This window comes from Trichosurus vulpecula, chromosome 4 (genome assembly GCF_011100635.1).
Source record: "Trichosurus vulpecula isolate mTriVul1 chromosome 4, mTriVul1.pri, whole genome shotgun sequence".
NCBI classification, from domain to species: Eukaryota; Metazoa; Chordata; class Mammalia; order Diprotodontia; family Phalangeridae; genus Trichosurus; species Trichosurus vulpecula.
In genome coordinates, this window is record NC_050576.1 from 339,265,347 (window position 1) to 339,285,395 (window position 20,049).

Below are 20,049 nucleotides of genomic sequence, written 5' to 3' on the forward strand. Positions count from 1 at the left end.
TGAGAATGAGATTCATCAGGAAATATGGTCAAGAGGCACAGTTTTGGAACTTATGTGCTCAATGTATCCTATACTTAAAAAAGCCAAGCTATATATAGTAGAGATTCACAGTTTCCTATACAATCATCTTTTCCTTTTCTTCTTTGTATATGCAAATACCCTCAAATTTGAAATAAAAAATTTTAGATTAAAAACAACTTTGAAGGACTTCAGATCTTTGATCTCAGTTAGCAGTTATGACTTCAAAAGACAGATGATAGAAGTGTTTTCACCTCTGGACAGAACAGTGACAGAATAAAGGTACAAAATGGGATACATTTTCAGAAGTGACTGGGTTCATTTGTTTTGCTTGCCAATACTTACTTGTTACAAGGATGAAGTTCTTTTTAGGGAAGCGGCTGTTAGTAAGTATGACAGAGATGCAAAAAAGAAAAAGAGCCTCAATAAAGCATAAAAAATACCAGAAAAAAGACACAAACAGCACATTTTGTACTACTTTGTAAAATTATAGATGTAACATATATTTCAAAACAAACATATTCAGTTTCATCTACAGCCTTCTTTTCTGTTCTTTGTATATTGAGAATTATATTTGTGGTTGATTAAAAAAAAGAAAAAAAATATATACTCATGTGAGGAAATTCAGTTGTCCAAGGACAAGAATCCAGTGGGGTCAATTTGGATGTGTAATGTAGAAAAGAAGTGATATTGTCATAATGACAATAGCTAGAACTTATATAGCACTTTAAGTTCTGTGAAGTATTTTATATGTCATTTAATTTGTAGTGGGTAAAAGACAGCTCTCTTGGACAAGAGGATAATTAGATGAGGAGTTTGGGAAATATATCACAAATCTAGTATGGAAGTACGCTATTGTAGCGATGGGAAGAATATAAAATGCAAAAGTAACTTTACTAGTTGCAAAGAATAAAAAGAATTCTTACAGTTTAAAAGATACTAACACAGGTAAAAGTGGTTATTCCACTTTTTTTGGCAGGGCAATTAGGGGTTAAGTGACTTGCCCAAGGTCACACAGGCTAGTACATGCGTCAAGTGTCTGAGGCTGCATTTGAACTCAGGTCCTGACCCCAGGGCCGAAGTTCTACTCACTGCGCCACCTAGATGCCCCAGGGAGCTTTCTCTTTGACAAAACCATTACAGTTAATCAATTTGTGACTGGTCTAGATAGTTTCATCCTTTAAAAGATAGAGGAAGTACCAAGATTATTAGAATTTGGGATTTAGAAACCCAACTCTGACATACATACTAGATTACATGCTAGGCTGCTAGAAGATGAGGGGCAGATTTTAAAGGATGCAGAGAAAGAATGACCTAAAATCCTGTAGGGAAAATCAGACTAGAATGAAATTTTGAAGACCTATATATAAATAGTTTGAACTAGGGATGTTTAACCTACGGAAGAAAAGACTTAGTGGAGGTAAGATAAAATAGCTTTCTTGAGTATCTGAAGGGTTATTTTGTGGAAGTGAGATTCAACTTGTTCAGGGAGCAATACTAGGAATAAAGCATGGAAGTTGAGAAAAAGCAAATTCAGGTTGATGTAAGGAAAAATTTCCTAATAATTAGAACTATCCAAAAGTCAAACAGATTTCCCTAGAAAGTGGTCTTCAAGCAGATGCTGGACCAACACTGGGGATTTTGCGTCAGGGATTCTTGGTTGGGTACAAATTGGACAAATGTCCTCTCTGGCCCCTTCTAGCCCTTAGATTCTGGGAAATTGAATCCTTCAAAGTATGTCAACTATACAATCACTGTATCAGGGAGACTTACATAGACATTAGATCATACAAAATTTTATATGGGAATAATTTATAGGAATTTTATGAGTGCAAGGTTGGTATGAATCAATACTGATATAGGTCAAAAATTCTAATGCTTTCTTAGGGTCCATTATTGGGATTAGTGTTCAGGCTGAAAGTACTACTGTTATTTTTCAGTGGTCATCACATTTTACAAAGGACACTGACAAATCAGGTTGTCTGGAGGTGTGTGTCCAGAATAGCGACAGGTCTGGAAGCAGTATTATACAAGGACCAGTCGAAGGAACTAAAGATGATTAGACTGGAAAAGAGGTGGCTGGGGCTGGGGTGATGTTAGTTGTCATCAGTTAAATGAAGACCTGTCACACGATAGACTTACAAAGTACTAGCAAGTGGAAGTCACAAGGCAGCAAAATTTGGTTCAATATAATGCAGCTAACTACTAAATCTGTCTCAAAAGAAACAGTCTGCTTTATAAAGTATAGGTCTTAGAACTTAGAATAAATTCTTTGTAATCTTTGAAGTAAAGTTTAGATGACTACCTGTTAAGGATGTCTTGGTTTAAAAAAAAAAGGGGATTATTTCTCACAGTAAACATACTTGGTTCCCTTTTTTTTTGCTGTAAATTTTCTAAAAAGTCCCTCCTTCTGAGAAACATATAAATTCTACCACTTTTTCTTGCAGACAAGAGCAGCTGTTTTTTTTTTTTTTCCAGGCAAATAAAACTAGTTAGTGGGGATTCTTGCATTGAGTGAAACATGGAATTAGATAAACTTTGTAACTTAAAGTTCTCAAGATTCTATACTTTTCTAGCCTCATTTCTCACTATTTTCTTCTATGTATCTTACATGCACTAAAACGGACAACTCACTATCACTTGAATATCCCTTTCATTTTCCGACCTTCATGATATTCACTCTGCCTGTGAAGGACGAATACCTTTCTCATGTATGTTGGGCTAGTCCTTCAAGGGGGAGGAGGAAGAGTGGTATTTGACTTTCTTGATACTTGAGGAGAGAGAAATTGAAAACCTAACTTATGGGGGATTTGGTGTCAGAGGTTTCTACCATAGCTTGGGGCTTTCTGAACTAGTGTGGCCAGTTGGCATGGGTAAATGTGGAGTAACCACTTTTACCTGAATTAGTATCTTTTGAACAGTAAGAATTCTTTTTATCCTTTGCAACTAGTAAAGTTACTTTTGCATTTTATGTTCCAAGAGTTCCTTATTGTATGCTAACCCTGAGCCTAAATCACTAGACTAGCCTGAGGAAGTCTGGTGGAGAATATTGCCTGAAATAGCATATCCTGGCATCACTACTCTTTTTTTCAAGGACTAATGGGAAATGCTACCACTCTTTCAAAGTTTTCCTGATTGTTCTGGAAATGACCCCTCTGCTTCTCTAACTTCTATTTGTATCTTTTTCTCACTTGATAGACCCTACCTGTATCCCTCTTCTCTCCAGCCTGAAATTGAATCGGTATTAGGAATTCCTGGTGTAAAAACTATTTCTACTGATGCAGATTAAAAGTCTTAGAGAGTTGCCTGCGGAATTCTGGAAAGTTAAGTGACTCAGCCATGGATACACAACTAGTATGTGTCATAATTAGGACTTGAACCTGGTCTGTGACTCCAAGACTGTTCTTCTATCACACTACCACACAACCCCTACTTAATATGCAATTCTCAAAAAATATTTGATTGGCAATTTGATTTATATAACAATAAAATATAACAAAATCAGATGACAACTGATAGGATCATTTTTGATTTCCAAAATAGCAAGTCCTATACAATGTTTTCAATGGGATTAGCTATAGGGATAATTACCTAAAATCACTGTGTGTTTGACCATATTAAAAGTTCATTACGCTGTTGGTTAGTACCATTATGAAATGTTAAGAGCTTGAAGGGATTTTAGAGAAGTCATCTAGCTTACCCCCCTTATTTTCCAGGTGAAGAGACAGAGGCCCAGTGAAATTCATAACTTTGGAGACACACAGGCAGGCAGTATCACAACCCATATATATATATATAGATAAAATTTTTTTTTCTAGTTTTCTGCTCTTTTCTACTATACCAGCTACCCTTAAAGGAGCTTTGTATCTGCTTGCAGATAATTTTTTTTCTGCCTTCTATGATCTACAAACACACTGCATTATGTCCTGCATTGTTTGGTCATTCAGTCATGTCCAGCTCTTCATTACCCCATATGGAGTTTTCTTGGCAAAGATACTGGAGTGGTTTGCCATTTCCTTCTCCAATGGATTCAAGAAAAGAGGGTTAAATTACTTACCCAGGGTGACACAGCTAGTAAGTGTCTGAGATCGGATTTGAAGTCAGGTCTGCCTGATTTCAGGCCCAGTTCTCTATCCACTAAACCATCTACCTGCCTCTATAGCTTGCGTACTCGATTCAAAAATTTAATAGGATTTATAATTTAACATAAAACCAGATCTAGAGTTTATACTTTAAATAATTCTTGTCCTACTTGTACAATGCTTCTTTTATTTTTACTGTTAGGGAAATTGTTATTTTTTTCATGAGAGGTATTAAGGCATCAAGGATAGAGCCCTCAGAGGCAGGAAGATCTGTCAGGTCCTGCCTTTGACCCATTTAGCTGTACTCATAGGTCAGTCCTTAACCTTCAGTGCCCCAGTCAACTTTAATACTAAAAGTTGCAGAGAAAGTATATTGTTAGGGGAAATGTCTCATAGCTCTGTATACTGATAAAATCGCAAGGCCTAGTGAAAAAAATTACTATTGAATAACATTAAGGTACATTATTTATAATGGGAGTTAAAAATGGCCTAAAAGAGGAATCTAGATACTTAACAAAACGAAGAGCTATCCTATCTCTCTCCCACCTACCTGCCTCTACCCCTCCACCAATGAATGCTTTAAGAATGTTAGGAACCACTGGGAACGTTTCGTTACCCTATGTTTTGTTTCTCAAATACAACCTTACACACTTGTCAGACTTTATCACTGTATAAAAATGTACAGTGGCTTTATTGACATGTACATTCCATTATGTTTACAGCTGCAAGATATGAGGCACACTCAGTATTGCACTTCATTAAAATTTCAGGCTCAAACATAACCTAGAAGTTTAAATGAAATTGCTTTTGTAATTTAGTAATTCTTATACAGGACAAACATTGATATCTTTATATACAGTGTGATGCTTATTACATTAATATGCCTTCCAAACACAATTTTTATAACAGTCTAGGAAATAAACCAGAATATTCTTCTTTTTACCCCCTCCCGTGATGCAGTTACAATTGTACAGGTTTACAAAAAGTCAGTATACAATAACCAATGATTTTTTTTAAAATTTTCTTTGCCTGACAGCCAGCATCATTTGTAGTCTATGGGCATGGTGATCCTTTTATATCAATTATCTATAAATATCCAATGCTTCATAGCCGATGACTGTAATGGCCACATGCAAACATCTCACAAAGTGGATGTCTTGGTTAAAAAAAAAAGGCATTTTTTTTTCCACAGCAAGAATTATGTACATGGTATTTGGCATCCTTCTTGCACTGTAATTTTTTTTTTAAATTTTAAAATGGTCCCATCCTCATCCTGAGAAGTGTATAGAGTCCACTGTATTCTCTTCCTGACAAGGGCAGCTGTTTTTTCAGGCAAATAAAATTAGATGGTCTAAAATGTGTGAGCATTTCTACAAACCCCACAACCCAGAGCAAATTCTTCTCCAGTAAGTGGATGGACAACATGTAGTGGACATTCTGTTCCTTCCAATTGTTTGCCTTTGGGACCTATGAAGTTTTAAGGAAACAAAAGATTATTTAACGCAAATTAAGGAATGCTTGTTGTTATTCAGAACTGTGATTCAATTACAATCATACCAGTCGATCAATCAATAAACATTTATTAAACATCCACTTGGTGCCAGGCACTGTGATAAGTGCTGGGGATACAAAGAGGCAAAAGACAGTTTATGCCCTCAAGGAACTTACATCTAATAGGGAAGACAACAAGCAAACAAATATACAAAAAGCAAGCTACGTAGAGAATAAATAGGAAGTAATGAAAAGAGGGAAAACACTGAAATGAAGAAGGGTTAGAGGAGCCTTCCTGTAAAAAAGGTAGGATTTTAGTTGGGACTTAAAGGAAGCTAGGGAGGTCAGTAGTTGGAGCAGAGGAGGGACAGTATTCCAGGCATGGAGGACGGCCAGAGAGGAGATGGAGTGTCTTGTTTGTGGAACAGTCAGGAGGCCGGCTGGATCAAAAAGTACACGCAAACTTCTCTTTGTCTTAGCATTGCTTATAAGTGATATAATGAGTACAGAGCCATGACTGATTTCGCTGTGGCAGAAAATAATCTTGGCTAAAATATGTAGGATTTTGGCTGTTTTCTCCTCAAAGGCAAAAACGATAAAATAACATTCAGATTCAATGACCATGTACTAATAATACTGGGTTTTTTTTTTAACCTTAGCCCTAAAGAAAGCTAAAAGTGGGAAGAATCATGATTAATATTGTTTTAAAAAATCAAACAGTGCTTGATTTTTATCTCAGCAATCATAGGTTCTTTGAAAAATGAACAATTAATTTAATTTATGGTATATAAAAAAGGAAATGAATTGAACTAAGCTCACTAAAAACCCAATCATTGCATAATTATGGTGTAGCCTCTTGTCTCTGTCTATAATTTGTTTCCTTGTGATAATTATGAGTTTAAACTGAGTTTAAAATTGGCAAAAGGGATTTTGCTCCTCTAAAAACAGAATCAAAAGGATTTAGTGACACAACCTGGTTCATTAGTTGTGCTCACCTTAAGCTAATTCAGCTTCAGCTGACAAGCTTGAGGTAGAAACTTTACAAAACACAGGTTTCCTCTTGAATAACATTGCTGAAAGAGGCACCAATAACAGCAGTTGTTCTGCCATCACACTGGGATAAACTCTAATCACTGTTAGAGGAAGATAAACAGCAGAGGCCTAGATCAAGGAGACCAAAGAGGGAGATGACATTTTTTTTTTAATCTCCATCTTCTTATACGGAAGAAGGAAAATTTGAAGGGAAATAAAGGACTAGCCGAAAGTAGTTCCTATGTAAAAACTATCAGCCAAAGTCTAAGGGCGAGCATCTGAGTAGAATGGATCCCTATGGAAATGGAGGGAAGTAGATAGTGTGCCTCTTTGGCAGAGAACCATGGACACTCACTGTTCCTGTAAAGCAAGCCTCTAAGGACCAGGACAACGTGAAGGACAGAATGTCGAAGCTGAATATGGCTATAAGAGCACCGTCAATGAGTCTTAAATATGTGTATAGCACAGGGATTTTGACAATGAAGATTAAGATTCTAACAGAGATGAGAGTATGTCAGAGGTTTAGTTAAAAAGCAAACTTCTTTGGTTTTGATAATAGGTCTTTATGACTGTTTGGGGGAAACTGCTTGTTGGTCCCTTTCCTAGCATTAATTAAGAACTTCTTATATAAAATACAAAGATATACTTTGCCGTCACAAAAACAGTAAAGATGTAGTTCATTAATATATCATTTATGATTTAAAATTAACTCTTATGGAGTTTCCTGAGGTACAATGACTAAATGACTTACCTCAGGGTCAAAGTATGTGTCACAGCAGGATTTAAACCCAAATCTTCCTGGCTCTTGATCAATAATGAAGGCTCTCTATCCCCTTCTTCTTCACCCTCCCTCCCTAACCAATAAAGAGTTCAGTTTTTTTAAGATGGCAGTTGATTCTCAGAATTCTTGAGAGCAGATTCACTAAAATGGCATTGATTTAAGTTCACTCACAGGAGAGAGTTCCATCTTTGGCAATCCCAAAATGCAAGCCTATGCTCTTAAAACAGGCAGAAGGGCAGAAAAAGAAGGATGGATATAATACACACTGAAAGATGATGTCATAATAAATGAGGACTTTTGTGGCTACTAAAAATAGAACACGGGTAGTGTTGACTTAGAGTGAATGTCCATTTTTGGGGGGTGATTAAGATGCAGCAAACCTATCTTTTATTCTGGGCAAGTCTACCATGGCCAAGGTGGATCTTGAATGTGGATGAGTTTCCAGGTGAATGTGTGGTTGGGGAACCTATGGAGTTGCTCTTTAACTCATCTGATGACACTTTAGAATTTTTGTTGCCTGCACAGGCTGGGAATTCCTCTGCCTTCACCCACACCTGTTATTGATGGCAGTGGTTAGAATGCTGCTCCCTCTGCCCTTTCAGCTACCCTTTCTACCACCGTGGGGTCTCTCCTTCAGATTGTGGAGCTTCACCTTGACAGCAGTCATGAAAAAATAAATTTGAAAATGTGTGAAGCTGGCAGATACCATTGTGTTGAGAAGGCTGTGCTCCAAACCTCACAATGCCCCAAACTATTTTCCTGTACTGCTTACTTATAGATGGGAGACCTTATCTATCAATCTTATCTACCTATCTATCTAGCTTATCTATCAATCAAACAACCAAATGTCTCTCAACATATTGTGTCAGGCACCAGGGGCACAAAGACAAAAATAGACAGTGCCTGCCCTCAAGAAGCTTATGTTCATAACATACTGAACTGTGCAAATACACGCAATTTAAAGGATATATAGGGAATTTTTAAAGAAATGGGTAACAGGTGATAAAACAATTTATATTCCAAATGGAGAACTGGGTGGCAATGTTAGCTTTTTATATGTACTGGATTATCATGTTCTAATATCTTCATTACTTCAGTTTCCCCTGCCCCATTTTTTGGAGAGAGCGTATCTGTCAGGGAATGGGAGCATGGACCTATGATTTTATTAGTATATTTAGCTCGTGGTGAAGAAAGTTTCTCTACCAATGAAGATAAGCAACTGCTCTGCACCTAATATAATCTTAAAGGACTGACGAGAAGGTTAAGTGACTTCCCCAGGGTCACAAACACATTGTATGTCAGAAGTGGGATTTTAACTCAGCTTCTCTTGACTTTGAAGCTAGTTCTCTTGCCATTTTTATATAAAGGATCTAAAATGCAGCTAAAGTTATATGACATTTTATCCTATTCTGATAAAGTCCTAATAAAAAAGATGTGCCTTAATAATAATTTTAAAAACAAAAGCCTTGCTGTTCCCAGTTAAAAATGAAACTAAGATAATGCGTAAAAATAATCTAAAATATCAAAATAAAAAGGAATTTTGCCAATAGAATCCATTGTACTCTTACCGAAGAGACTCCTAGGAAACCAAGTGACAAACTAATTCACATTCTTTCTAGGCAATTTGGAAAAATGTATAGTATCTATGTCCATACCACACACACACAACAATCATGACAAAAAAGTTTGATGAAAACTCACCTGCAGGACAGTGTGGAAGTTCTTCTTTGGGGATGCTTGTCATTCTTTGAAAATCATCATGACATGCATTACAAAAATGTGTTGTTCCAAAACAGAAAAACACAGCCACAGAGCAGCAGTAGCGGCATTTGTACTCTAAGAAATCTGTACCGTGTTTGGGACACATCTGCAGGAAAAGAAGACAAACTGAATATTAAAGTGAGGTTATCTGGGACTTCAGATCTTCAACTTTAAACAGCCTTGACTCAAAATGTCTCCAAGTTTCATCCCCGTCTATTACTTCACTTCTGCCTCAGAGAAAGCCGGGGCTTCTCCTCCCAAAGCCAACGTCTTCATCTGTGCTCTTGGCCTTTTTGGTTCCTGTCCATTCCAACATCTTGCTCTTTCCCTTATTTTTTTTTAGTCAGCAAACATTTATTAAGCGGGAACTGTACTAATCACCAAGGTTACAAATATAAAAGGAAAAGAAAATTCCTGCCCTCAAAAAGCTTAGAAAAAAATCCCACCGACTTCTCTCACCTCGACCTCCACTGAGAAAGTAAAAACAAGAACATAACCACAAATCTCTGTTATAAACATGTATGGTCAAGTGAAATTAAACTTCTCATTGGCCATGTCTATTAAAAAACATGTCTCCATCTGCACTGAGTCCATCACTTCCCTCTGTGTCAGAAGGTGGGCAGCATAAATCCTTAGGAATTGTGGTTGTTATTGTATCGATCAGATTTCCTGAGATTTGTTTGTGTGTTTGTTTTCATCAGCCACTAGGCACCTTCTTACCCCTTTATCCCCAATCCCTCACTTCCACTGAGATCATAAGAAAACCCAAACTCATTACAAATATGTATACAGTAGTCAATCATAACAAATTTCCATACTGGCCTTGTTCTAAAAATACTTGTTTCATTCTGCCTTTCGAGTCCTCCACCTTTCTACCAGGAGGCAGAGAGCATATCTCATTTGGAATCTTGCTTGGTCACTGTCCTGATGATAGCTCATCTCAATAGTACTACATCACATCTTGGTTTTATGTTTAAGCTCTGCTATCTACTGGCTTTGATCTTAGGCAAGTGTGTCAAACTCTCTGAGCCTCAGTTTTCTCATCTGGAAGGTGGAAATTGTACTACTCATTTCAGAGGCTTATTGTGAAAATCGAGTGAGATTATGCAAAGGACTTTGTAAGGACTTCATATTTCACCCCAAAAGAGACCATTTGCCAAGGACTGCCTCTCTTCTGTCTCCCCTCTTCATCTGACATCACATTACATAGCTCCTTCTACTATCTCCTCTTTCAGATGAAAAGACTGGCCTTTCTTATTAACAAGCACAAGACCTTGTACAATTATTTGCTCAGTATGTTTGCTAAGTTTAACTACATAGCTTGTAGCAAATCTAGTGTATAAGTAGAAAACATTTTAAAACTGATGAGCCAGAAATATAGGATAAAGGACCTGAATTAAAGTTAGGAAATCTGAGTTCTTGTCCTAGAGGTCTATTATTACAGTAATATGACTTTAATCAAGTGGCTTAAACTCTCCACTCAGTTTCCTTAGCCACCCTGTCTTACAGACATGTTATAAAACTGTAACAGGAGGATACACAAAAAAATAGCCTGTAGAATGTTTTAAAGAAAGTTTTATACTATTAGTTTATGTCTGGAAATTGCTGGTAGGAAAAGAACTGTAAATTTGTAATGATTCTTGAAGAGGAAAAACTGTGAGAATAATGGCATGATGTATATGAAAGATTTTCAAAGACTACACTGTTCTGTATTAGTGTAAGTTACAACGAATATCAGGTGGTAGAAATAAAATTGGTCTCAGAACACTTAACTTTTGATTATGTTACTTAATACCTACGTGACCTTTCTGAACCTCAGGATCTTCATGTGTAAAATGAGGTGGCTGATCAGATCATCACTATGGTCTTTTCTAACTATAAATCTATGATTATAGACCAGGACTTGTTAGGCTTAAAGAAACAGGTAACATTTACTATGAATACTGAAAAAAAAAAACCTACAACAAAACCCTGCAATATCTCTAGACCACCTTTCTATCTCGTAAGTTTTTATACCCACCTGAGCCCTGGATACATCAGAACATGCTCCACAAATCAGCTCTCTAGGATCATAGTCATCCCCTTGCCCAGCTTCAGCATCACAGCGAGCTTCACCACCAAAATATGCCTAGGGGAAGTCAGAGAATATGTTGAGATTACTGCAGAAATGAAGAAAAATATCATGTAAGAATCTTGTGGAGGCAGGATTGCATAAGGAAAAGGAAACCAAGAAATCTAAGATATATGAGCATTACACATTCTTTTAGATAACCACTATTACAGTTAAGCCCTCATCAGGTCATGCATGGCCTCTAGTATGTAACACTATCTGGTTTTGAAATGGCTCTTTTTCTATCTACAATTTGTTGTTGCTATTAAGTTGTTTTTCTGTTGTGTCCAATTCCTGTGATCCCATTTGGGGTTTTCTTGGCAGAGATACTGGAGTACTTTGCCACTTCCTTCTTCAGCTCATTTTACAGATGAAGAAATTGAAGCAAAAAGGGCTAAGTGACTTGCTCAGGGTCACACAGCTAGTAAGTGTCTGAGGTCAGTTCTGAACTCAGGTCTTCCTGACTCCAGGCCCAGTGCTCTATCTACTGCACCATCTAAAGTACTCCTAGCTACACTAGGCAGTATCGATAAAATACTTCCTACATTAGAGAGCCAAAGGATACTAGGATTTTACTCAGCCTTTTTCTCTAGTAGCAGATTAGTAAGGTAAGGGTAATCTGTCAAGCCTAGGGCTTAACTTAATTTGCTTTGGTCTTATTTGATATTTTGCTAAATCCTAAATTACATTTTAAACTCAGTTTGCTCAATGTTTGGAAATTCTTAATAATGTTAATTAGACTAGAAAAAATCAGTTATTTGTTGAAAAGTACAAGACTAAAACATCTGATTGTAGTTGGCTTAAAGACTAGTCAGAAAGGAAAAATTCTTAGAGAAAACAGGATTTTGCAATTATATTAGAATATAGCAAAATAATGCTCACATTTATCCAGTAAACCTTTGTGGGTCAAAAATTATATTCTGTTGTGTATATAGTGGCATTTATAACAGAGAGTGGAATAAAACTGCTTTGATAGTTTGTCTAAAACAGGTTGTTGCATAGTGCAAAGGAAGCCAAAAGGGCAGCTAGTGGCGCAGTGGACTTACTGACAGGTCCATCTTTCTGGAGTCAGGAAGACTCCTATTCCTGAGTTCTAATCTGGCCTCAGACACTTATAACCCTGGACAAATCACTTAACCCTGTGTATTCAGTTTTCTCATCTGTAAAATGAGCTGGAGGAGGAAATGGCAAACTACTCCAGTGTCTCTGCCAAGAAAACCCCAAATGGAGCCACAAAGAGCTGGACACAACTGAAATGACTAAGCAACAACAAAAAGAGTCCAAAGTTCTAGTCTGAAACCCTATGCTGAAAGACTTATGGATCTGATCTCGTCCCATCACAAGACAATAGAAAATTATCTAGTAAATGTACAACAGTCACAGGGAAGAATTAACAAAAGTGTGAGGATTGGTGCAAGGATACATCACCCTTCTGGACAAAGAATTCAAAACACATGTTCTACTGAAACACTAATATTCTCTTTCAGTATCTCCACATACACAAGTCAGCACAACAAAATACAATACCAAAATACCACCAAATAAATTACATAAACATGAAGAAAATTTTCATTTTTAATTTAATAAGTATAGAACCCACAAAGATGCCGTCTGATGTCTCCCCATGACACAGAGGTGACCCTGGGTCCTCAAAGGTGATACTAGTGATCTATAGGCAGTAGCAGGTTCCATAAGGCTGGAAAGTCCTTGGTCATAGACTAAATCTGTTCTGTTTCTGTGTTTTTAATTTAAAGCCTATGTTTCCCATTTCACTGAGGCTAGAAATGCAAGGATACTCATAGGCCCAAACCTAGTACTGACTGACACAGAAACTTGGACCTGGCCCATTTCTGACCTGGAATAGTTTACTCCTCCCTTGGGCAACCTGGTGGCCTTCCAGAGACTTTACCATATTTATGCCAAACTTGGTGTGGACACCTGATTAGCAGTTCAGAACTCTCAGTTCAAAAGATCTTTCAATCTCAGCCTCCAAGGTAGCTGAGATTACAGCAATCCACTACTACGCCTGGCAAAGTGAATGTATCAATAAACTAAGCCAGACCAACTTTGTATATGAAGAGAATTCCATCTAAGACTCAGTCTACAAGAGTAACTTGTTACCTAAGCAAAGCCTTTGCTAAACCCCTCAGTTGTCAGTGTTTTCTGTCCACTGTGAAATCACACCGTATATACTCTGTATATGTATTTTGTAGTAACTTATCCATAAACATGTTGTTTCTACTCAGGAGAATCTGAACTTTTTGAGGCCAGGGGCTATTTCAGTTCTGTCTTCGTATCCTCCCCCAAAAAGAATCACAGATTCAGAGCTGGAAGGAGCCTTAGAAGCCATTCTTTCCAGCTTCACATTTTACACAGAGGAAACTGAGGCTGGAAGATTCAAGTGACTTGACCATGATCACATAGTTAATAAATATCAGAGGTGAGTTTCGAACCAAGGTCTTAGAAGACTTCAAATATGGCACTCTACCAAACCACAAGCCTCACACAATAGGTGTCTTATAAATGTGATCAAAGAGGCATAAGACTATCCCATTTACATCTCCAGTTTTAAACTGAGTGTATAACATCTGCCATACATTTAATTTCTTAGTTATCTATACAATTTCTAACTTTAAAAAACTTATTGAAATAAATTTCAAGCATACCTTCTTGCATTTGTAGCAGACATAATATGCATATCTATTCATGGCGTAACCAGCAGGGTCATTATAAAACCTAACGCCTGGTGTTGTGATAGCCTCACTCTTGTGCAGTCCTTCATATTCCAATCTCATTAAGGCCTTTCTCCTGACATCTTCATAGAGTTCTTTGATTGGATCAAGCAGGTCTTTTAATACCGTATGATTTATTTTGTTCTGGAATGAAGAATATAGCACCTTAAATTCATATTAGCTTTTTGCTAATCTATATGTGGTAGATATTTTCCACATCAATTACTTTTTGAATAAGCCATAGACCAAATACCCCAAACAAAATTTTCAACATAAAAGAGAAACTCATTCCAAAAATACTTTAAAAGTTATTTCATTAATATCTTAATGTTTTTAAAAACCAACATACTGAGTTTTCATTGTTGTCAATCAGTAATCGATCCTTGCAATGTTCATAGAAACTGGTAAAAGACACTGCTGACAAGTCTGGATAGTAAAGGCACTTAGGACTTAGGACATGTTCTGAATAGAGGAGGCACTGAGAAGATGCTGAAAGACTGACCTGACAAGAATATAAAATCCTAAGGAACAGAAATAGCTGGTTCCTTACAAATTTATTCATATAACCATAGTGATCATAATGGTAAATAAAATATTAAACCAAAGAAGAATGACCCTAATAACTCTTAAAACACACTATCCTGATCGTTCCTAAGTCTCTTTCCCTAAGATTTCTATCCTGCTGCTTTACTAATGACCTGAGACTTAGAAGTTAATGCCTAAAGAAAAAAAAATAATTTTTTTTATCTTGTTTTTTTGGAGGTTGGGGGAGATGCAAGAAGGTAGAATGCAACATTTTCTAGGATTCCACCTCCAGATAATTTGCTCTAGTGAACTAAATTTGGCCCTACTTTATGGCACCAAACAGGGGAGGAAAGTGTAACAGCATAACTGGGTTGTTCTGCTAAGAAGCGATTGCCCAGTCTCTCAGAGAGTATATTTTGGAATTTAGATCTTGAGCTTTTAGGACTTATCCTAATATCACTGAAAGGTCAGATTATGGCTTCATTAGACAACTGAAGATATTTGTATCTATTGATATTATAACAGTAAGTTCATTTTTCTTATAGTAAACTGCTTGACATGTGCTGTGATATGAATTCATTTTTCAATTCATATTGGCAAGCAAGTATTTCTTAAGAGGCTGAAGATAAGTGACATACATCTTCTAACATGTGTCTGAATGATTTTTTTTTTCCTAATGGCAAATGCAAACTAATTCAATTAAGAATTAAAGAGTAATTATTGAACACCTAAAATTTTGAAATGCTATAAATAATAAACAAATAATAAAATAAATCTGTTATAATAGTGAGAAATATGTAACATACTAGAATATTCACTAGAAAGACAGTGGTGGAATCTATAAGACTGATGCTGTAAGATTTTCTAGGGAGGAAGAGTATGAGGCAGCTAAACAAGCAGGGCACCAAGGGCCAATAAAAGTAGGATACTGTATCCCAAGTCTCCAGATACCAAGAAGATAGAACTTAGGTAGAGCACAGATAATTTTTAATTTTCCCATACCTTGCAGATAGGACAAGATATAAATCCAAATGTTATCCGGGGCCCGAGCCATCTGTTTTCTAAAACTCGTCGACAGCACTGCAGGTGGAATATGTGACTACAATCCAACTTAAAAAGAAAAAAGGGACATACATGAGCAGATGCATGATTAAAACTGTATGACTTTTAGGAGCTCAGCGCAGTGAAATCCCTGGACATGTACACAGGCTTTTTACCATGTCTCTACTATTCAGTAGGTCTAGTCTGTACACTATGTAGGCTCTTAGTTTCACCTCATCTTTTGTTTACCCCAGCAAAAAAAAAAAAAAAAGGCTGAGTGTGTTAAAAGAGAAGTGGTGAAACTACGACTTAATACTGCTCTACTGTGTTATACGGAAATCTCTGATCCTAATGGATGCTCTTTCATTCAGTGACCCTATGACAAAAACGCCGATTATCTGGAAATTAGAAGACACATGCATGACTGTAAAACAACGAATGAAAGTACAGGCCTTTTCAATTTTTCACTATAAAAATGATAATGTAAAACTGCTAAAATATGAAATAATTACCTGAATAGCTGGTGCTGCTGAAAGTGCCTCAGTGAAGCATATCATACACATGTCATCAGCATCCTGCTTAAGTGTTGTGGCATTTTTATCACAGCCATGCAGACACGGTAAACAGTGTTCTTCATTTTTGACGCCGCCACAAGGATGGCCACAAGGATGTGTCTTGCTACAGGCTATTTTAGCATATTCCTGTCAAAGAGAAATTCATAAGCACATAAGAACTTAAAAATTAAAGGCAAATGTCTGACTAATTGCATTACACTTATGCTAATTTTCTTATAGGCAATAAATAGTAACATTAGGCATCAACTAATATTTTCTATTCGACACTTTAATACAACCACAGATCAAAATTATAAGACCTGTTTTGAATTTTAAATTGATAATGAAATGAAAAAAGGCTAACACTGAGTTAATGATCATGCATTTAAAAAATACTTATTCCCAAAGAGAAAAACAAAAACACAAACCCAACAACCATAAAATATTAATTCTTTCAGCAACTTAAAAACAAATCCGGTCTAGCTAAAAAAAAGAATCACTAAGATAATGGGAACATTTCTTAGGGATAAGAAAAATCAGAGAAGAAAGCACAGCATTTAATCAAATTTTATTTAAAAAAATGAAGGAAAAGGTCTAGTCCAGAGGTTCCCAAGATTGGGGATATGGCCCCCTGAGGGGCACTGGAATGATCCAGGGGGGTGGTAGTAGCCTCGGGTGCAACTGGGGGGCATTGAATAAAAATAAAGGGTCGGTGGAAACATAGGGAAAGAAATGAAGATGAGAACATTTTGAGAAATTGTTTGTACATGTTTCATCTGTTGTGTAATGGAGGAGTTAAAGTCATGGTGATTACATCATTTTCCAAATAAACATACAAAATGAAAGTTATCAACAGGCTGTAACAAGCAAGTGTTGGCAGGTGAGTGTGTTGTGCATTGTCAAGAAGTCCAGCATGTGTCAACAGGAATATGTGCGTGTAACGACTTGTTTCTAATACAATATTATATAGTTACATGATGCAATACTGCATCATCAAAATTTCAACGCAGGAAAAGCCCCACAAATTTACAATAAATGATTAAATTTAAGATGTGTCATTTAAAAAAAAAAACCATTAAAGGGTTAGATTTCCAAGGGAGTGCTGAGTAAATTTTTTTTTTTTGAAAAGGGGGTGGTAGGCCAAATAAGTTTGGGAACCTCTGGTCTAGTCTGTGCTTCATATCAAAAGGTGAATAAGGCTTTTTCAGATCCTCTCTATAGTTGAGACATATAACCCTTCCTGTATTCTAGTTTACAAAGTAGGGTTTGTGCTGAACTACACACAATATAAACTACATATATAAAGACAGTTATTATCAATGGTGATGGGGTTGACTGTATGCTTATTTGTACCTACCTGACAATCAGCATCAGAACAGACACTGCCAACAGCAGACAACTCTGTTCCACTCCTGGAACCACAGAAACGGCATGCTTCGGAGCTACTTGTGGTAGGTTTACCTATGTGCAAGTAGAAAGCATCACATTGGAGGCTTATATAATAAATGGCTAAGCAATGAATAAAAAAGGTAGTGCAACATATCTAAAATTTCTTGCTCTGCCTACTGGGTCAAATAATGCTAGAAGAGGATTTCTGGAGATGTAAAAGAATGAATTTACAAATTCCTTTTCTTCTTCAATATGAAAATATGCTTATTTATGAAATGCTTTTGAGTTTCCAGTAGAGAGGAAAAGGCAAAAGGGACAGGGAAAACTCCAAAATTTTTTTAATCTAAAAACATAATAAGGAATAAAAGACTGCAATCCTAAGTTATTCAGGTTCACTTATTAATAGCAAAGTTTTTGTGGCTTTTAGGAGTTAGGCAAATGGCAACCTGAAACACAGGAACGGTACGCAGCAATCTAACTTCTAAGTGAGTTCTTAATTTAAGCTGCAAGTATATAACACAATTAGGAGGAAGTAAAAATGTATAAATTATTACTTATGTAAATAGTTCTGCAATTTGAAAATTATTTAATTCATGTAGGTATTTAAAGATAAATTTTTTTTCCATCTTTGACTCAAAAGTAGTTGCATTAAGAATGTTTCAATGCTTAGAACAGGGCTGAATGAATGGCTATTCCACACTTAGAGAGACTGTAAGTTTGGAGAAGAGACCTTAGATATCCTTTAGATTAATGTTCTCATTATATAGATAAGAACCCTGAAGCTCAGAAGTGAAGGAACTCACTCAAGGTCACATGGTAAGTTAGCTACAATAGTTAGCTACAGCATTTTACTTCTCTGTATTCATTACTTGTGTCATCCAGTGGATAGTACAGTGTGGCATACAGCAGACATTTAATAAATGCTTGCTGACTGATCTAGTGGTAGAAGCCAAAGAGGGGTTAAGAAAAAAATTGAGAGGTGTGTCTGGCTATCTCAATATTACATGCAGTGATCAGTAATGTAATAGGTAGACATCAGGGCACCTCCCCAAAAACATCCTTGTACAAATGACTTCAAGCTTAACTGGTGGCCATAGTTATATTTCATTTTTTACCTGTATGTTCTCTGAACTCTACCATTGCCTTCATAGTTTTAGAGTCTGCTAGTGCCATTAACCAGAAGAGTTTGGTTCTACCACAGCCCTCATGAAGGTCAACCTTAATAGCCTCTTCCTCTTCTTTGAAGACCTATTAGTTTCATGAAAAGTAGAGAAAATACTAGTTATGTATTGATAAATGTTTATTATTCATATTATTCATATTCATGAAGACATGGAATCTCCACCTGTCTCTGATGAGTTTTGGTTCGGCGATGAAGATGGAGGAATCTGTCACAGTCGGTGCACAGATTTCCACACACATTGCATAAGATGATTGCGGCAGTTTCACCATCGTCGTGGTTATCACACATAGGCTGAAAAACAAGATAAATGCTGAATAAAAAGAAAAAATAAAGTCCCAGGAAGTGACACAAATTAAATGTTACTTATCAAAACCTCAGTCATAGTCAAGCTCATTAAGTTTCAAATTTGGAAGGCCAAGCAGAATAAAACAAAACAAAACGTTATGGACTTTAATACTTTGTTCAATGACATCTAAAAATTTTTCACATTTCCCTGTAGCAAGCAAAGTCAACATTAAATCTAATTCTATATTAAATGAACAGTACTTCTAAAAACCTGCAACAGTCTCCATACACCAGCATCAAAATGTAGCTCTTCAGTTCATTCTAATTAGGATTTTAATAGATCATGAATATAAAATCTAAAGTGACAATTACATCAAAATTTACTTTAGATCAGAGGAATTCTTTACCTACTGCCTTTGAACTTTTTAGAATACTTTGATAACTGTGCTTCTATGTAACTGTTTTGCTTTGTAACCCTATATATTTTATGCATTTGAAGAGAAGTTTATAGGTCTTGCCAGGCTGTCAGAGAGGCCCATGATGCACAAAAGAGGTTAAGAACCCTTGGTTTAAATGTCTAAATATTTCTTAAGAATACCTTTCATGAATCCAGATAACTGCTGAAAATGCCTTACTAACTAGTGTACCCAAGAAGACACTTTTTTATGAGTACATAAGTGAATGGCAAGGAATGCGGTTTTTCATGTTCGTTTCTCCTTTCAGCTTATTTCTAAGGATAGCTTTTTTTTTTGTTGGGGGGGAGGGCTTTGGCCTTGTAATTTCATTGAAATCAGGGATTACTCAGTGAAGAATCTTCCTCTACCAATGTAGATTGGATTCTGCATTTCATAATCTTAGAGAATTGCCTGGGGCATGGAGCAGTTAAATGACTTGCACCAGGTTACACAGCTAGAATAAGTCTGAGGTTGAGGTTGAACTTGCACCTGAGGCTGGCTCTTTATCCACACATGCATGGTTTCTTAATGATTTACATCCAGTACAAAATTTAAAGACAAGATTATACCATGTCTAGCAAAATAAACTTATGATGAAATGTAAAGGCAA

General features: G+C 36.4%; 1 protein-coding gene across 1 annotated transcript in view; it reads right to left on the minus strand.

Moving 5' to 3' along the window:
* Positions 1-4,754: 4,754 nt before the first annotated feature.
* MYCBP2 (MYC binding protein 2) overlaps positions 4,755-20,049 on the minus strand; it is a 342,008-nt gene continuing 326,713 nt past the window's right edge. The window contains exons 75-83 of the mRNA XM_036754198.1: positions 18,862-18,990; positions 18,632-18,764; positions 17,485-17,588; positions 16,086-16,274; positions 15,535-15,642; positions 13,942-14,151; positions 11,186-11,293; positions 9,106-9,271; positions 4,755-5,567 (exon numbers count right to left, since the gene is read on the minus strand). Coding sequence (XP_036610093.1) covers positions 5,452-5,567; positions 9,106-9,271; positions 11,186-11,293; positions 13,942-14,151; positions 15,535-15,642; positions 16,086-16,274; positions 17,485-17,588; positions 18,632-18,764; positions 18,862-18,990 — 1,263 coding nt within the window. The 3' untranslated portion in view covers positions 4,755-5,451. The remainder of the gene's footprint in view (positions 5,568-9,105; positions 9,272-11,185; positions 11,294-13,941; positions 14,152-15,534; positions 15,643-16,085; positions 16,275-17,484; positions 17,589-18,631; positions 18,765-18,861; positions 18,991-20,049) is intronic.